Raw genomic sequence first — 14,783 nt, forward strand, 5'->3', positions numbered from 1 at the left:
ATACCGGTGGAGCCAGTGTAGTGATCTCCCTCACCAACGGCAATTCAATAGATCGTACTGTTCTACATATTATGTATCAACACGCTGGTTGTTTGTCAACCCGAACCTTGGCTTGGATTCCTCACCTCGGACCGTGGTATTTCTCTCAACGCCAACCCATAGGCGCACCAATTGAATGACTGCTTACGAATCGCCACATCAAGATAACGAGGGACTTCTGATTCGGCCCCCGACTTAAAGCAGTTATCCAATGGCATGATCCCATTGCCCCACCCTCTCACCGACCGGAGGCCCCGATCATTATCCGTGTCGGTAAGGCCCACATCACCGAGAGCAGGGCCCGCTTACGGAGCCGGTCGGGGCATTTGTCTTTACCCTTACCTCGGATCGTCACATTGAGCAAAACATGCTGTGCGACTTTTCTTTCTTAGGCATAGAAAAGAATTCAGACTTTGCAACTCAGGCAAACTTGAGGCAACTCATCAAGGGAGTGGCAGGTGTTTCTCCCCACATATGCCACATGTCTCGAACTCCTAAATTCACACGATGTGAGGCCAATTTCACTCCAGCCCTGAGGCCAAGTCGTGCACTTACCAACGACCCACAAACGCACCCACAAGCACACAAAACTGTAGACATCGTGACTCGACAGAGAACGATCCACAAATCCAAAGCCCTAATAAACACTTTGTGCTCTCGCCCTCGACATCAACGAGTACCCATCATCAAGCACAATAGCTCAGGGGTAGAGCGCTGGGCTCATAACCCAGAGGTCCCTGGATCGAAACCAGGTTGTGCTATCATCACTTTTCACTTTTTGATTTTCTAGTCCTCCAGAATCAGAGTGCACTTGCGCTCTCTTTATATCAAGCACTGGTGGTCCATTTCCACGGATCAGACCGACTTCTTTCTCGATTCTTCCGAGATTCAAAGCATGAGGCCATCACTGACTGTGTTTGGACAAACTAGGCAATGTGTAAAACTGCCGGCCTGAGAGCCCTCAGAGCACGAGTGAACCATGTTTCTTCAGAAAGTTTTGCCTGGTGGTGTTTGCGCCACCACTGACCGTTCTCTAGCCCTTACGAATTGGTTCATCCCATGTTTCCCAACCCACTGGACCAGGTTTGTCGGACTCAAAAGACAGCCGTCCGCCGACCTCATAAAAGCGCAAGCGCGTATTATTCTCTATCGCAATGTCATTGGGTCAAACTTGAGCCTCATCTTCGCCGACTTGGCAATAAGCGGTCGTGCAGGCGCGTAAATCTTGGCTGCAGCTTTTACTTAGCCTAAACATCTCAAATACGCACTTCCGCCCGCCACAAATAAATGCCACACCAAAGAAGGCGAACGGAAATTTCCGGAATGCTTTACAACGATCCAACGTATACCAGCACCGCGGTACACGTCAGATTTGACACCCGCACGTCTCCTTTGCTGAGTCCTCGGGTAAGAAAGCAATGTGGCGAGGGAAGAAAAGAAATCGCTTACCCGCCCATCGAACAAAGTCGTTTTAGACGTTTTGGTTCGATCCTCGGGCAGAAGATGAAATCCTTCAAAGTTTTCGATGCTCTAACCCTCAGCAGTCCTTCTCATACATCCGCACGGCCAATTTTTCAAGACCGTCGACCGCGCCACTTGCGCCGGCCGAGGGTTGGAGGGGCACTGTGCCTAGCTTCGAGCTTCAGCCTTTCTTCTCAGAGGTGAAATGTTCGTGGGGGAAATGGACTGTGAAGCTGAGTAGAGCGAGGACATAGCGGGGCGACAGATGCACCTTGCCGCTTGCCGGTGGCCGAGCGCTCGACATTCTGAGAGGTGACGGCGGTTTTGATACATGATATAGCCACACTGCTCAGACCTTTTTGCTGCCAAACGCAAGATACGCTTTGCTTGCGCAGGGCCAAGACACGGCCGAAGACGACCGCTGCGTTCGACGAATCGACACTATGGGCTGGAGAAAGCACATGAAGGAGCTTGAACAGCGACATGATTGCCACACGGAAAGACGGGGTCTAGGCCGTGGCGACTTTCTCATATTTGGTAAATCCCGGGGTAGGAGCCGTAGGATCTACCGGCTAGGGAATATCATACAGGATCCTCAACCTGGAGCCGCATGATTTGACAATAAGAGAGACGCCGCGAAGCATCCAGCGGCGCTTAGAGACGCGCAGCTGACGAAGAGATTGTGGCTTTTCGAGTTTCCTGATGAATCATCATGCAACCGCCAAACGAGACTCCTCCGTCTCAGCAGACGCGCCTATCTCTTTCTCTGATGCCGATATACCCTTGGTTACAACGGGAAGTCATACGAACCCGAAGGCCGCCCGAGGGCTGCATGGTGGCGGCCGTCTAACCTGAACCCCCATACCTCTCCTCAGATTGCTTCTCGCCTTGCAGCCTGCCTTCAGTCTGAACTGGTCCCCCTCGCATGCCTGTACTCAGCAACCAGGAGAGCGGACCTTGGTTCCGGCTGCCGGGTAGAAGCGAACATGCATTCAGAGTCACCCACCTCGGGCTTGTCTGACACTCGTGATAACCGCCCACTAAGGCGGCCATGGACCCAAAGACCGCTTGGTACCCGGGACCGACTGTCAGGAACTACACACAAGACAATCCAATCCAACCGCAGTAAACTACACACACGCTCACTCCCACTCAGACAGTTCCAAACATCATCCCATCTTACCTTTGCCTTCCCTCCCCAGCCCGAATATATTGAAACTAACCCGCCGTCTTGGTGCCGCCCGCCTTGATATAAAGCTCTCTGGTTGGTACGTGAGTGTGTCTAGGAACGAGCTCCTTCCCTTCCGCGGCGCAAAATCTAACAGTTTCCTACGTTTCGCGACGCTCGACCTAAAAGGCTAGATCACGGTTCGTCCCCGAACGACAGCACCGTGCCCTCTTTCTTAAGGTTAATCAGGCGGTGGCCAATATCACAGCGCAGGTTTTCTACCTTATCTAAAGGTTGCGTCGACCGTTGAAGAGTTGGAATTTCTGGAAGCTCTTCTCTTCTTTTGTTACGTCGAACGAACAAGGTTGTGGTAGAGATTAATACTGGGTGGACTAGGTAAGTCGCCTCCTCTTAGAGTGCCACTTCCATGAAACGGGATCCTCGTTGACTGACTCCTATGTAGGGCAACTCGAGCAGACATTCATAGCCCTCGGCATACGCATCAGCCAAAGACAGTCAAGATGAAGTCAACACTCTCCAAGAGCGCGCTCTTCTTCCTCTATGGCCTAGCAGCAGCCGTCCCCTCACCGTCGTCCAACACTGGTGTCTCGAGGAGGCAGGACAACGCACAGCCTGGCTCATCAACCCCTGCGGACTCTAACCAAGGGCCTAAGTCTTGCAACACTGCCGACAACAGACAGTGTTGGGTTGAAGGGTTTGATATCAAGACTGCTTACGAGGAGTCCATCCCAGATACTGGTGTGACGAGAGAGGTTGGTTGACGCGTGTACTCTGAGGGTTACGCCGTGCTAACGAGTTGGACAGTATGACTTGGTTCTCACCGAGCACACCTCTTTCCAAGGTCAAGATGGCATGACCAAGAACACGGCGATGTTAATCAATGGTAGGCTACAATCTCTCCTTTCTTCCACATCGTTGTGTGTGCTCACTCAAGCCCTCATAGGTGGCTTCCCTGGCCCGAACATCAAGGCAAATTGGGGTGATAAGATCAAGGTCAGGGTCGTGAACAACTTGAGGACGAATGGGTAAGTAACAGCAGCTATAATGCGCACCCACCTCTAAGATACCGAATCGCTGACAACCCCACAGAACCTCAATGCATTGGCACGGCCTGCGACTTCTGAACAACAACCAGAACGATGGTGTCAACGGTATCACCGAGTGCCCCATCCCGCCAGGAGCCACCAAGACCTACGAGTGGCGTGCCGAGCAGTACGGTTCATCATGGTACCACTCGCATTTCTCCGACCAGTATGCGAACGGTATCGCCGGTACCATTCAGATCGATGGACCTACCTCCAAGAACTACGACGAGGACCTCGGCACCTACTCCATCACGGATTGGTATTACAAGTCTGCCGACGAGATCCGCTCCACCTTCACTGCACCCGCTGCCGTTCCCGCCAGTGACAATATCCTCTTCAACGGCACCAACATCAACAAGAACGGCGGTGGCAACTACTCCCGCGTGACGCTCAAGAAGGGCAAGTCTCACAAGATCCGCCTCGTCAACATGTCCGTCGACAATACCTTCACGGTAAACCTCGTCGGTCACAAGATGACGGTGACGGGGACCGACTTTGTCCCTGTCAAGCCCTTCGAGACAGACTCACTCTACCTGACCGTCGGCCAGCGCTACGATGTCATCATTGACGCTGACCAGGACGCCAGCAAGGCGTACTGGTTCAACGTCACGTTCCCGTCCAACAGGCTGTGCGGCACGTCCAACATGAACAAGCCTGCTGCCATCTTCCAGTATGAGGGTGCGGCAAACAGCCTCATGCCCAAGGATGCCGGCAAGGCGCCCACCGATTCCCAGTGCCAAGACAAGACGGACTTTGAGCCCATCTACAGCGTCGACGTCAACTCTACATCGTTCGCCAAGACCCAAGATGATACTCTTGACATTACCGTAGACACGAGCAGGACCACCGGCACTCAGCAGGTCTTCTGGAAGGTCAATGGCCAGAACATGGACATCAACTGGGACCAGCCGACGCTTTCTTACCTCGCCAAGAACAGCACCGACTACCCCGACAATTACAACGTCTTCGAGGTTCCCGCCGACAATGCTGTAAGTTTCCCCGTATCGTCCATCCCGACACTACTAGCTAACATTATCACAGTGGGCATTCTGGGTCGTCGAGAACCTGTTCCCCGCCCCTCACCCCATGCATCTCCACGGCCACGACTTCTACATCCTAGGCCACTCCGAGCCGGCCTCCAGCGGCCGCGGCGACGGCGTCCGCTTCAACGCGCAGACGGACGTCTCCAAGCTAAACTTCAAGAACCCGACCAGGCGCGACGTGACCACCCTCCCCGGCCGAGGCTGGCTCGTCGTCGCCTTCAAGACGGACAACCCCGGCGCCTGGTTGTTCCATTGCCACATTGCGTGGCACGTCAGCCAGGGTTTGTCGGTGCAGTTCTTGGAGCAGACCGACAAGATTATGGATACTGTCCGGGCTCAGGATATGGATGATATGTGCAACCAGTGGCAGACGTACTCGAAGAAGGCTCCTTACCCCCAGACCGACTCTGGTCTGCGTAAGCTCAAGATGTAAAAAAGCCCTGGATGTTATCACTCATGGGAATTTTGCAAAAGATTGTAATGGACTGTTTGCTTGATTGTCTACTTGTTGGATCATTTGTGGGAAATTGAGTGGCGTAGCGGTCGGAGCATGGTCATGACTGTGGGAAAGAAGGAGCATCATAGATAGAAATAACATTCATGCTAATCATCGTCACTATTACTTCGCAGTCCTGGGTGCTAAATATAGTACATGTTCAACCTTCGTCTCCCTCAGGATGGCATGATACCTCGATTCGATCTCGAGAGATACTAACCCCGTCTTGTTAGGCACAGATGCTTGCCATTGCATTTGTACGCCCCGTAGCGCTGTATGTTGCGATAACTTGACCAAAGGTCTAGCACATGTTCTGAACGAGATTTTTTTCTTGATAACTTGTATTCAATTTGTACAATGCATTTCTAACCCAAGATCTAGGCCTCTACAAACGACCGACACGAGCTGAAGGGCTCTCAAACTTCCACTGTCTGCACCAATGAGCCATCAACTCCGGCGTCACAGGTCCAACCGAGCGGAGCGCAGGACTGCAAGCCACAGTTCTCGTAGTATCGTGTGTCCTCGTGTTCGGTATATTTTCTCCCGCAGAAGCAGCGCCTCGATAGAAGTCGACCAGCTTTAAGCCTGGGTTTCGATCAGCGCCAAGCGCTCCGGGTGCAGTACGACTTGCTTCCAATCTCTCTACCCATTCCTTGAAGGGGATGAGGTCAGGAAGTTGATTCCTTCCGTAGTATTGCTGGATAGCCGGGACCAGCTTATCAAATGTTGTGATGGAGGGGTTGCTGCCGTGGAAGTACCCCTCGTGGTAGTCTTTCGACTCCTCAGTCAGGCCGCCGATATCCAGGATCATTTTCGACATTGTCTCAACCGGGACCCAGGCGGTCGTGTTCATACCGGATAGGTGTCTCGGCAACGCCTTGAGAACAAGACTGCTCGCGATAATGGAGGGCAGCCACTCTTGGCGGCTCCAAGCGCCGCCATCAGCAAGCGGCCCAGCAATCTGACCAACACGAACGATAGCCAGAGGGAAGTCTCCGACTTGGGCGGCGTCCTCGAGGACCATGCTAGAGATCAGCTTACTCTGGCCATATCCAAGACCTGAGATACCATATTCCCGCAGGGACTTCTCCGGGACCGGGCCACGGCTTGCATCCCATTTGCTAGTGGTACCAATGGTCGACACGAACACCAGCACGACACGCTTCTCCGTCGTGGCAGCAAAGTCAGCCAAGTTGCGACATCCCTTGATGTGCGGTTCAAACGCATCGAGAGGCATGTTGAAGTTGACAGCCCAAGCGTTGTGAACGATGCGGTCCGCCTCTTTAAGGAGGCGAGAGTAGACTTCTTGCGACAACCCCATATTGGGTTGCGACAAGTTGGTGTGGAAGAATTCGACCTTGCCGCTCTCTCCTGGGCTGGCTAGGCCACGCTCTTTCATGGCGTTGGCCTGCTTTCCGGCACCGCCGTCGGTTGACCTGTTAAAGCAAATGACCTTCTTGACGTGTGGGTTGCGAATCAACTCATCGAGCAGGTAGCATCCCATGTTTCCGGTGGATCCGGTGAGAATGACAGTCTGCTGCTCCTTCGCTGGTTCAGGGCGTCCAGGTTTCGCGTGAATCAGGTTCTGCCGAATCTTCTGGTATAGCCTGTCCATTGCTTGGTGATTCTCGCTTTCACTCGCAGTACTACCATTGGCCTTGCCCTGTCCAGATCGCAAAATGTGACCAGCAAGCTGGTGAGGACTAACGTGAGTATACATATCGCGAGCCTCAATAGTCGTATCACTGTAATGCTTATTCGTAGCGCGCAGACTGGCAGTAATGAAACGTGCAGCAGCAATGATTTGCAACGAGTCCATGCCCGCAGCGAAGAAATCAGTGTCAGACTCCAAGTGGGGGACGCCGAGGTGCTCGCGGAGGAGCTTCTCGATGGACTTGCTAAGCGCGGCCTGGGAGCTCAGATCGAGGCGCGGCACCTTCGAGAGGGGAACCTCTCTCGGATTAGCGTAGAGCTCTTCGATCTCATCGGCGTAAAGCTTGATTGTCGCCGATCTCTTGAGGGTGCCCTTGTCCGCCATCAGGAACGGCTTCTCGGGATTGGACACGGTGATCAAGTGCCGAACGATCCGACCGTGCGTAGCTTTTTATCCCCGTGTCAGCGCTACGTTTTCTCCAAGGATGGATGGGTGTAAGTGACGTTAGTTTGGGTGTAGTGGAGAGACTTACCAATTGTCTCATTAGCCTCGGCAACTTGCGGCATGATGCGGTCAATCAAGTCGTCAATCTCCTCGTCCGTCTTTGGCTGCACAAAGGGCTCTACGATTAAGGCTGGCTGGAACTTCTGTGCTCCTACTATGAGGGCAGCTTTCACCGCGGGGTTCCCGGCAATGATGTCTTCCATTCTCACGGGGTTGAGCTTCTCCCCGTTGGAAAGATTGATGATGTTGTCTGCACGGCCGTGAAACTTCCAGTGGTGCGGCAGTGTCGGGTGAGGCTTGTATAAGTCGCTCGTGGCATACTCCTCTCTATCGGGGAACGTGTAGAAGATGCCCTGGATCGGGATCTGCTTCGACTTTCTGGTGATCACCATCTCGTAAACGTCCTCGTCAGACGTGGCCTTTCGGAACTCGACACCGGAAAGCTCCTCATTGTAGATGAAGTACTGCCACAGTGCCGAGTTCTTTTGATAATAGATGCAGAATGGTAGAGTCCTGAAATTCTCAGCGTGATGCGTCTTGAGATTCAAAGATTCGAAGACACATACTCAGTAGCACCAATAATGTTGAGCAACTTGACACCGTTCCTATATAGAGTGTCACCGGCCTCCTTGTTGAGGGGACCTAGCACGTTGTAAGTACTCAACCTCTAGTTTCTGTCCTTCACGGGGACGTACCTCCACCGAAGCCAACAAAGTTAAGCTTCTTCAGTACCTCAATTTGATCTGGACGATGGACCATCTCCTCGAGTAGAGATGGAGGTAGCGCCGCGCTCTTCGCACCCGTCGCTTTGAGAATCTCGATGGTAAGATCAGGTGTAAGTGGGCGGTCAGGGAACGGGAAGATGATGGGCTTGTTGCTGAGAACCGCAGTCCCAATGAACCCATAGACGCCTCCGGCGTGGAATAATGGCACTGAACGTGTAAGCTTCCGTGAATGGTAATCGATGGTGCACTCATAGTACTCACTGGGACTGAAGTGTACGTCCGCCAGCGACTCCATTGCCCGCGCGATGGGGATCGTGCCATTCCATTCCGGGAACTGGTGCTGCGCATCCGTCAAGGCGATGGAGCCATGCTTGGTGACAATAGGCTTTGGGAGACCTGTGCTACCGCTAGTGTGGAGGACAAGGAAAGGATCCCACTCTGCCTCTGCAGCAGTTTTTGTGTACGGTACGTTTGGTACTTGGGGCTTGGAGAGAATATCGTGCAGAGGCTCGATCTCGATCTGCTTCATGTCCCAGTGTTTTACCCAGAATTCGACAACAGACTGGTGTGATGGCGGACGCACCACCAGTCGGCAGTCAGATAGCTTGAACAGATTCAACTGTGCCTCGAGAGGGTTTCTAGGAGACACAAATAGGGCCTGCTCGGTATCGTGTCAGCAAACTGTGTACATATCAAACTAGTCCAAGGAGAAGCTAACCTTGTATCCTGCCTTGATGCAGGCAACGGTCATGATCTATCATCGCGTCAGCTAGGGGTCCAGCAGATCAGACAGAAGATTTTAGCCGTCCACGCACGCAGTATCTTGCATCATTTGGGCCAATATAGGCAATTGTCGGAAACGTGTTTGGCGCAGGAACTCCGCAGTTGTCTAGAAGGAAGTGCGTGATGTAGTTGATAGCATTCGCAAAATCTCTGTAGGTGACAACTCTCCACCCATCCCGAGGCTCCGACGTGTATGGCGTTGAGAAACACGTCAGGTTAGGCTCGTAAGCAGCCCTCTCGTCAATGATGGACGGGAAAGTCCGCTGTCCACAGACGGAGAGAGTCCTCGGCTCCGTGACTTGGACGGTAGTTGTGGCCATTGTGATTTTCGTCGATGATGATAAATAAGGGTAGAGCATGGCTTCATAGACGCACCATACCAACTCCCGAACTCCAGAAATCGACGAGACCAAAGCGCACTCATATACTGTTTCCAATCCCTCGGCTGCAGTCTGAAAGTTAAGACGACACGTGACGAATCGTGGTATTTCTAAGCATTTTGAGGGGGAGATAACAAAGAGACTTTAAACCCGCAAGAGTCTATCTGTTGGGATGACCTCTCCGGCGTTCTGGACACAACGTAGTTGCGGTTGTTACAGAGTTCCACCAGCGGCAGCCTCGGTCGGAGGGTAGGTCTAACTTTCCGTTTCGGCCGCTTATCAGCGTGGATGGCAGGATAAAGCAGCCGATAGGAATGATATTTTCGGGACCGTCTTCGCATAAAGCCTCGATCATTCGGCGCCGAATTGTGACGTACTCAAGTTTTTGGACGAGTGAACGAGGAGATGGCAGCCCACGGCTCTTCTCAAGTGCATGGCTATCCGGATATGAGACGATGAACAACAACATCGACATTATTCCCGATAGATGATATGACTGAGAAGTATCTATACTTCGAATGATGGAAGCCATCTTCCTTGTCTAGGCTTTGTCCTGGGCCAGCTTTGGGCCGATCCTGGACGCCATAGCTGACGGTAGGATGATTCCTCGAAAAGGCCAGCCTTGAGATTGAACCACTCGCCATCTTAAAACCCGTTCGACACAGAATGGCCGCTTCTCGAGCTCGGGGAAGACGTCGAAGCTCTCGGATGCGATCAAGTCAAGGCTCGTTTCTAGTTTCCTGAGAGAAATCAACGATGTAGCTCTACCTTGTAATATGCTTGCAATATGAGAGACAACAACGTTTCGTCTGAGCTACTGACTCGCTCAAGATCTCCCCGACGCCTCGGCAATTTAATCTTTCTGGTGCGGGGAAGCTCTACATATTGGCCATAGCTTCACGCCAGACAGTGTAGAGTGAAGCTTTCAATCGACGCGAGAGGCCATAGAGGTTGGCCAGAAAATATTGCCGGTGAAGTAAGTATTTTCAGCAGCTCGTAAAGTAGATAAACGAGAAAACAAACCTTCATGGAAGCTTTTGAAGCTTCCAAAGCACTAGTTTCTGCAATGCAACATGCAAAGATCTCACTCATTTGTTACAAACTCGAAGGACGTCAAATGTAGCGCCGGAACCAGATACCAAACTCGGCCCAGGCTCCCGAAGGAGCAACAAATCTAACGCCAAGACACCGTTTATGATACGCAGAAAATGGGACCTCCAAGTCTAGGAATCCGGGGACACCTGCAGGACGGCATCGGCACTTGTTAAGGCCCCCCACGGTCCACATGTTAACGTTCTTTAGTCGCGCCGAATCGCCCCGGCAATGCTTGTCCTTCTCCCGCGTCCGGACTTCCGGCATCTGGTTTGAGTTTCAGTGGCCGAAGTCAAATTGGTTCCATTGGACTGTCCGTCGGAGGAAGTGGAGCGCGAGCTCCGTCTCGCCGTGAACGGGGAGGCGCCGGTTCCCAATTACTTGATGAGACTGTCAGCTTTCGCTTTTAATGAATGGGCCGATCGTGTTTGTGCGTTCATCTATCACGTTCAGCAAGCGGTAGATCATTGAAACTTACGTACATTGATAACTCGGTCTCGGATCTTGTTGATGCAGTGGAGGCTCATGTTGGTCAAGGGAGTGCTGAACCACGAATTCAAGGTAATCAATTTGCTTGTTCCACCTGGTATTACATGCTTGTAACCAATGCCCCCCAACTCCTATCCCCTTCTATAGTATGACGATGTAATGAAATCCCATAAGCCGTCGACTTTTCCACCGTCTAATCAAACACATCCGTCACGTAGCGGATATTCCTCAGCGCCTCGAACCATTCCTTGATGCTCTCCTCGTCCGTCTCCACACCCCTAGCCTTCTCCATCTCAACCTTGATCTTGAGCATTGTCTCCTTGGCAGACTCAGCCACACCACGCGAGCCACAAACGTACGCCTTGGACCCCTTCTTCCACAAGTCGACGAGCTCCTCACGATCCTGCCACATGCGATCCTGCACGTGCTTGCATCCCTCGCTCTTATCGCAATCGCGACTGAACGCGCGCCGGACAGAGACGGCACCCATCTCTTCCCACTTGTCAAACTCGTCACGGTACAGATCGTCCTCCTCGGGCGAACGGCATCCGAAGAAGAGCAGCGCGGGTGCGAGGGTGCGGCCCGCTGCGAGCATGGTGGCGCGCTCCTGGATGAAGCCGCGGAAGGGAGCGAGACCGGTGCCGGCGGCGACGCAGACCATGGGCGTGTTCTCGGCATCGGTGGGGAGGCTGAAGGCGGCGTGGGATGGGCGGATGGAGACATGGAGGCTGTCGCCCTCGGCGAGGGAGTCGAGGTAGGAGGAGGCGACGCCGATGTAGGGGCCCTGGCCTGAGAGAGAGGGCTCGTTGAGGACGGAGAAGGTCAGGGTGACGTTGTTTGGGTGCGCCATCGGTGAAGAGGAGATGGAGTACTGTCTGACGCGCATCGGGGGCATCATGGACAAGAAGACGCCGATCGGCAGGTCGATGGAGGGGTGGCGCTCGAGGAGGTCAAGGACGGAGACACGCTTGCCGCTGACCTCGTCTGCGTAGGCATCGCCTGAGAGGCGGTTCAGCTCGGTCTTGGTGGCCTCGTCCTTTGCGTGCTCTGCGAGAACAAGGATGTTCTGCAATATTGTTAGTATCGATGGTCACGGTAGGTAAAGAGGATGGTTCTTACTCTTCTAGTAGCAGGCTGCGAAAGCTCAACGTAAGAGCTCAAGAGGTCGTTGGCGGGCACGGAAGTATCGACAGGGAGAGAGGTAGGTCCGTCAGTCTTGATGCTAAGGTGGGCATCACGGGCGATGTGGAAACGACGCATGGCACGGTAGACAGTCTCCTTGGGATTGATGGGCAGAACAGCAAGGTAGTCGCCAGCAGTGTAGGTCATGTCCTCGGGGAGCTTGATCTCAACATGCTTCTTGATGCTCTTGGGGTCGCTGCCCTTGGTGAGCGTCGCGGTCTTGGTGACGGTGGCCTCCTTGACGTCCTGGCGCAGGGTCGAGGTTCTGGGGTTGCTGATGACAACACCCAGTCCCTTGGTCTTGCTATCCTCGGCAGGGGAAGTTGTCTTGTACTTGCTGGTCAATGAGGGCCAGAGGGTCTCGTCCTCCCATGACTCAAAGTTGGTGAATACCTCGCCGCTCGATACATCCGTCAGACCAACTTCGGCCAGGCGAGTCGCACCGAGCTGCTCGAGGGTAGTGTCGACCAACTTGGGAACACGGTGGAAAGTCTGAACCCAATCCTTGTGGCCGCAGCCAAAGACGGCGTAGGAGACGTCCTTGAGAGAGGACTTGGCCTTGTCCTGTCCCTCGATCCAGGCCACGAAGTGGCCAGCATTATCGGGAGGCTGGCCCTCGTACGACGCTGTGATGATAACAACGGGTTGGTCAGTGGGAAGGCTGCCGTTGGCGCTGTCCAGGCAGTCGATCTTGGTGGCGCGGAAGCCGTGGGATGCGGCATCGGAGGCGACGCGCTGCGCCAAAGCCTCGCAGGTTCCGCTGTTGGATCCGTAAAGGATCGTCAAAGGCATTCCTGTCTCGGCGCCGGCGGCAGCTCCGTTGGCCTTGGCCTGCTCGGCGGGCTTCTCGGGCTCGGCGAGACCGGCCAGGCGGCGCTCCAGAGTCGTCGGGGTGAGGTTGTCGCGAAGGATGGCGCGCATGTGCATGTCCTTGGGCTTAATGGTGAGGGTCTGCTTGACGCCAAAGTGGTAGTTGGGGTCCAGCACAAAGTTAAAGTTCTGGAGAAGCATAACCATGACTAACAGGGCCTCTTGCCAGGCAAAAGGGCGACCGATGCATCCTCTCATGCCGTTGCCGAACGGCTTCCAGCAGTTGGGGAACTCCTTGGTGATGCGGTTGAAGTTCTCGTCCATCATGCGCTCGGGCTTGAACTCGTTGGCGTCCTCGCCGAAGACTAGGGGATCGAGCTGGGATTTGGCAAGGAGGTTGACAATGGTCTCGCCTGCGGCCACGGGGTACTTGCCACCAAGCACGGTATCTTCAAAGGCCTCAACTGAGAAGACGGGGATCGTGGCGTTGACACGCAGGGTCTCGCGGAGCACACCGTTGATGTAGGGCAGCTTAGACATGTGGTCGACCTTGATCTGTCCCTTTCCAACAACGTCGTCGACCTCCTGCTGGGCCTTGCGGTACGCCTCGGGGTGCTTCAGCAGCTGGTAGAAAGCGAATGACAAGAGTCCTGACGTCGTTTCGTGACCGGCGATGAGGAATGTGATCAAGTTATCCATGATACTCTCGTCCGTCATCTTCTTGCCGGTCTTCGGGTCAACTCCCTCGAGCATGGCCGTGAGCAAATCCCGGCGATCGCTCTTCCCTTCCTTTCTTGACTCGAGAACTTCTCTGGCCGTGGTCCTGAGGGTGTCAATGTCCTGCTGGAACTTCTGGTCCTTTGCGCTGTAGAACATGGCCGGGAGCGGGAGACGACGCGACTTGTTACCGGCTTCGGTCAAAAAGTCGCCCATGGCCTCAATGAAGGGATGAAGAACGGGTGAGTAGTAGCTGTTGAATCGGTATCCCATTGAGCATAGGGCCAATGTGTCGAGCGTCAATCGCGTGAAATCGTCCGTCACCATGATTGCCGATTCGGGGCCGTATCGCGCCCATTTTAATGCCAGCTGGGTAGCGATGTCGTGCATCTCATCGAACATGCCGCGAATCGAAAGAGGGCCGAAGGCGGGCATGAGCACGCGGTGAGCGATGCCCCAGTTCTCCTCGCCCATTTTCGCTGTGAAGAGTCCATCGTGGACACCTGCTCTGACTTGCTATTCGGGAATGAGTATGACCTCCGTGTACATGTACAGGCTAATGATATGAGTCTAGCTTGGCAAACTCACATTTAATGCCGAGTTCACGGACTTCTTGAACCGCTTCTCATCGCAAGTTTCATTCACGAGCTGCTGTGTCGAGACCAGGACAATTGAACGTCCTGGGAATCTCAATCGGTAAACCTCGCCTTCAGGGGCGCATGTCACTGTCAGCTGCACGCCATGGATAAGATAAGAGGGTCTGGCTCGCATGAGTCAGGGGGTTCATCACTCACCATACTGGTCCGCAAGAGACATCATAGATCCCAGGGGAAATTCAGAGTCGATCTCGTTGAGGTTGCCGAGGAATGGCAGTCCGCCGGGCTCTGGGATCGGTACTGTTTCCGACATGTTGTGTATGTATGTGTTTATCTATTCGTATGCGTATATTGTGAGTGTCGAGGGTGTGGTCGTGGTCCTCGAGCGTTGTTGGTCAGTCAGCTAACTGAGAGATTTGAATGCTTCTATGTGGTGAGACAAAATCCAGCAACAGGAGGGGATATCGGCCTGATAATATTCAAATTCGAGAATCGCCTGAGCCCCTCCAATTCATGTATGTGGCTAATCTCTCGAGCT

At 53.7% G+C, this 14,783-nt stretch overlaps 3 protein-coding genes across 3 annotated transcripts; 1 reads left to right on the forward strand and 2 right to left on the reverse strand.

The window, feature by feature from the left end:
- Nucleotides 1-3,189: 3,189 nt before the first annotated feature.
- On the forward strand, nt 3,190-5,250 carry CABS01_14207 (multicopper oxidase; the record flags this gene model as incomplete). Its single annotated transcript, XM_060547547.1, has 5 exons — nt 3,190-3,441; nt 3,494-3,572; nt 3,633-3,714; nt 3,779-4,763; nt 4,816-5,250. 5 exons carry the CDS (start codon nt 3,190-3,192, stop codon nt 5,248-5,250), a joined length of 1,833 nt encoding a protein of 610 aa, XP_060393664.1.
- A 448-nt stretch (nt 5,251-5,698) lies between these two features.
- CABS01_14208 (male sterility protein) lies at nt 5,699-9,338 on the reverse strand (the record flags this gene model as incomplete). The annotated part of the gene is made up of 6 exons (XM_060547548.1): nt 5,699-7,413; nt 7,500-7,984; nt 8,038-8,113; nt 8,167-8,854; nt 8,915-8,950; nt 9,012-9,338. The coding sequence occupies 6 exons, from the start codon at nt 9,336-9,338 to the stop codon at nt 5,699-5,701; spliced, it is 3,327 nt and encodes a 1,108-aa protein (XP_060393665.1).
- Nucleotides 9,339-11,133: 1,795 nt separating this feature from the next.
- CABS01_14209 (cytochrome P450) lies at nt 11,134-14,558 on the reverse strand (the record flags this gene model as incomplete). Its single annotated transcript, XM_060547549.1, has 4 exons — nt 11,134-12,006; nt 12,060-14,165; nt 14,238-14,356; nt 14,444-14,558. The coding sequence occupies 4 exons, from the start codon at nt 14,556-14,558 to the stop codon at nt 11,134-11,136; spliced, it is 3,213 nt and encodes a 1,070-aa protein (XP_060393666.1).
- Nucleotides 14,559-14,783: the final 225 nt, after the last annotated feature.

The sequence above is a fragment of the Colletotrichum abscissum genome, assembly GCF_030869225.1.
Source record: "Colletotrichum abscissum strain IMI 504890 chromosome Unknown Scaffold_51.1, whole genome shotgun sequence".
Classification (NCBI taxonomy): domain Eukaryota; kingdom Fungi; phylum Ascomycota; class Sordariomycetes; order Glomerellales; family Glomerellaceae; genus Colletotrichum; species Colletotrichum abscissum.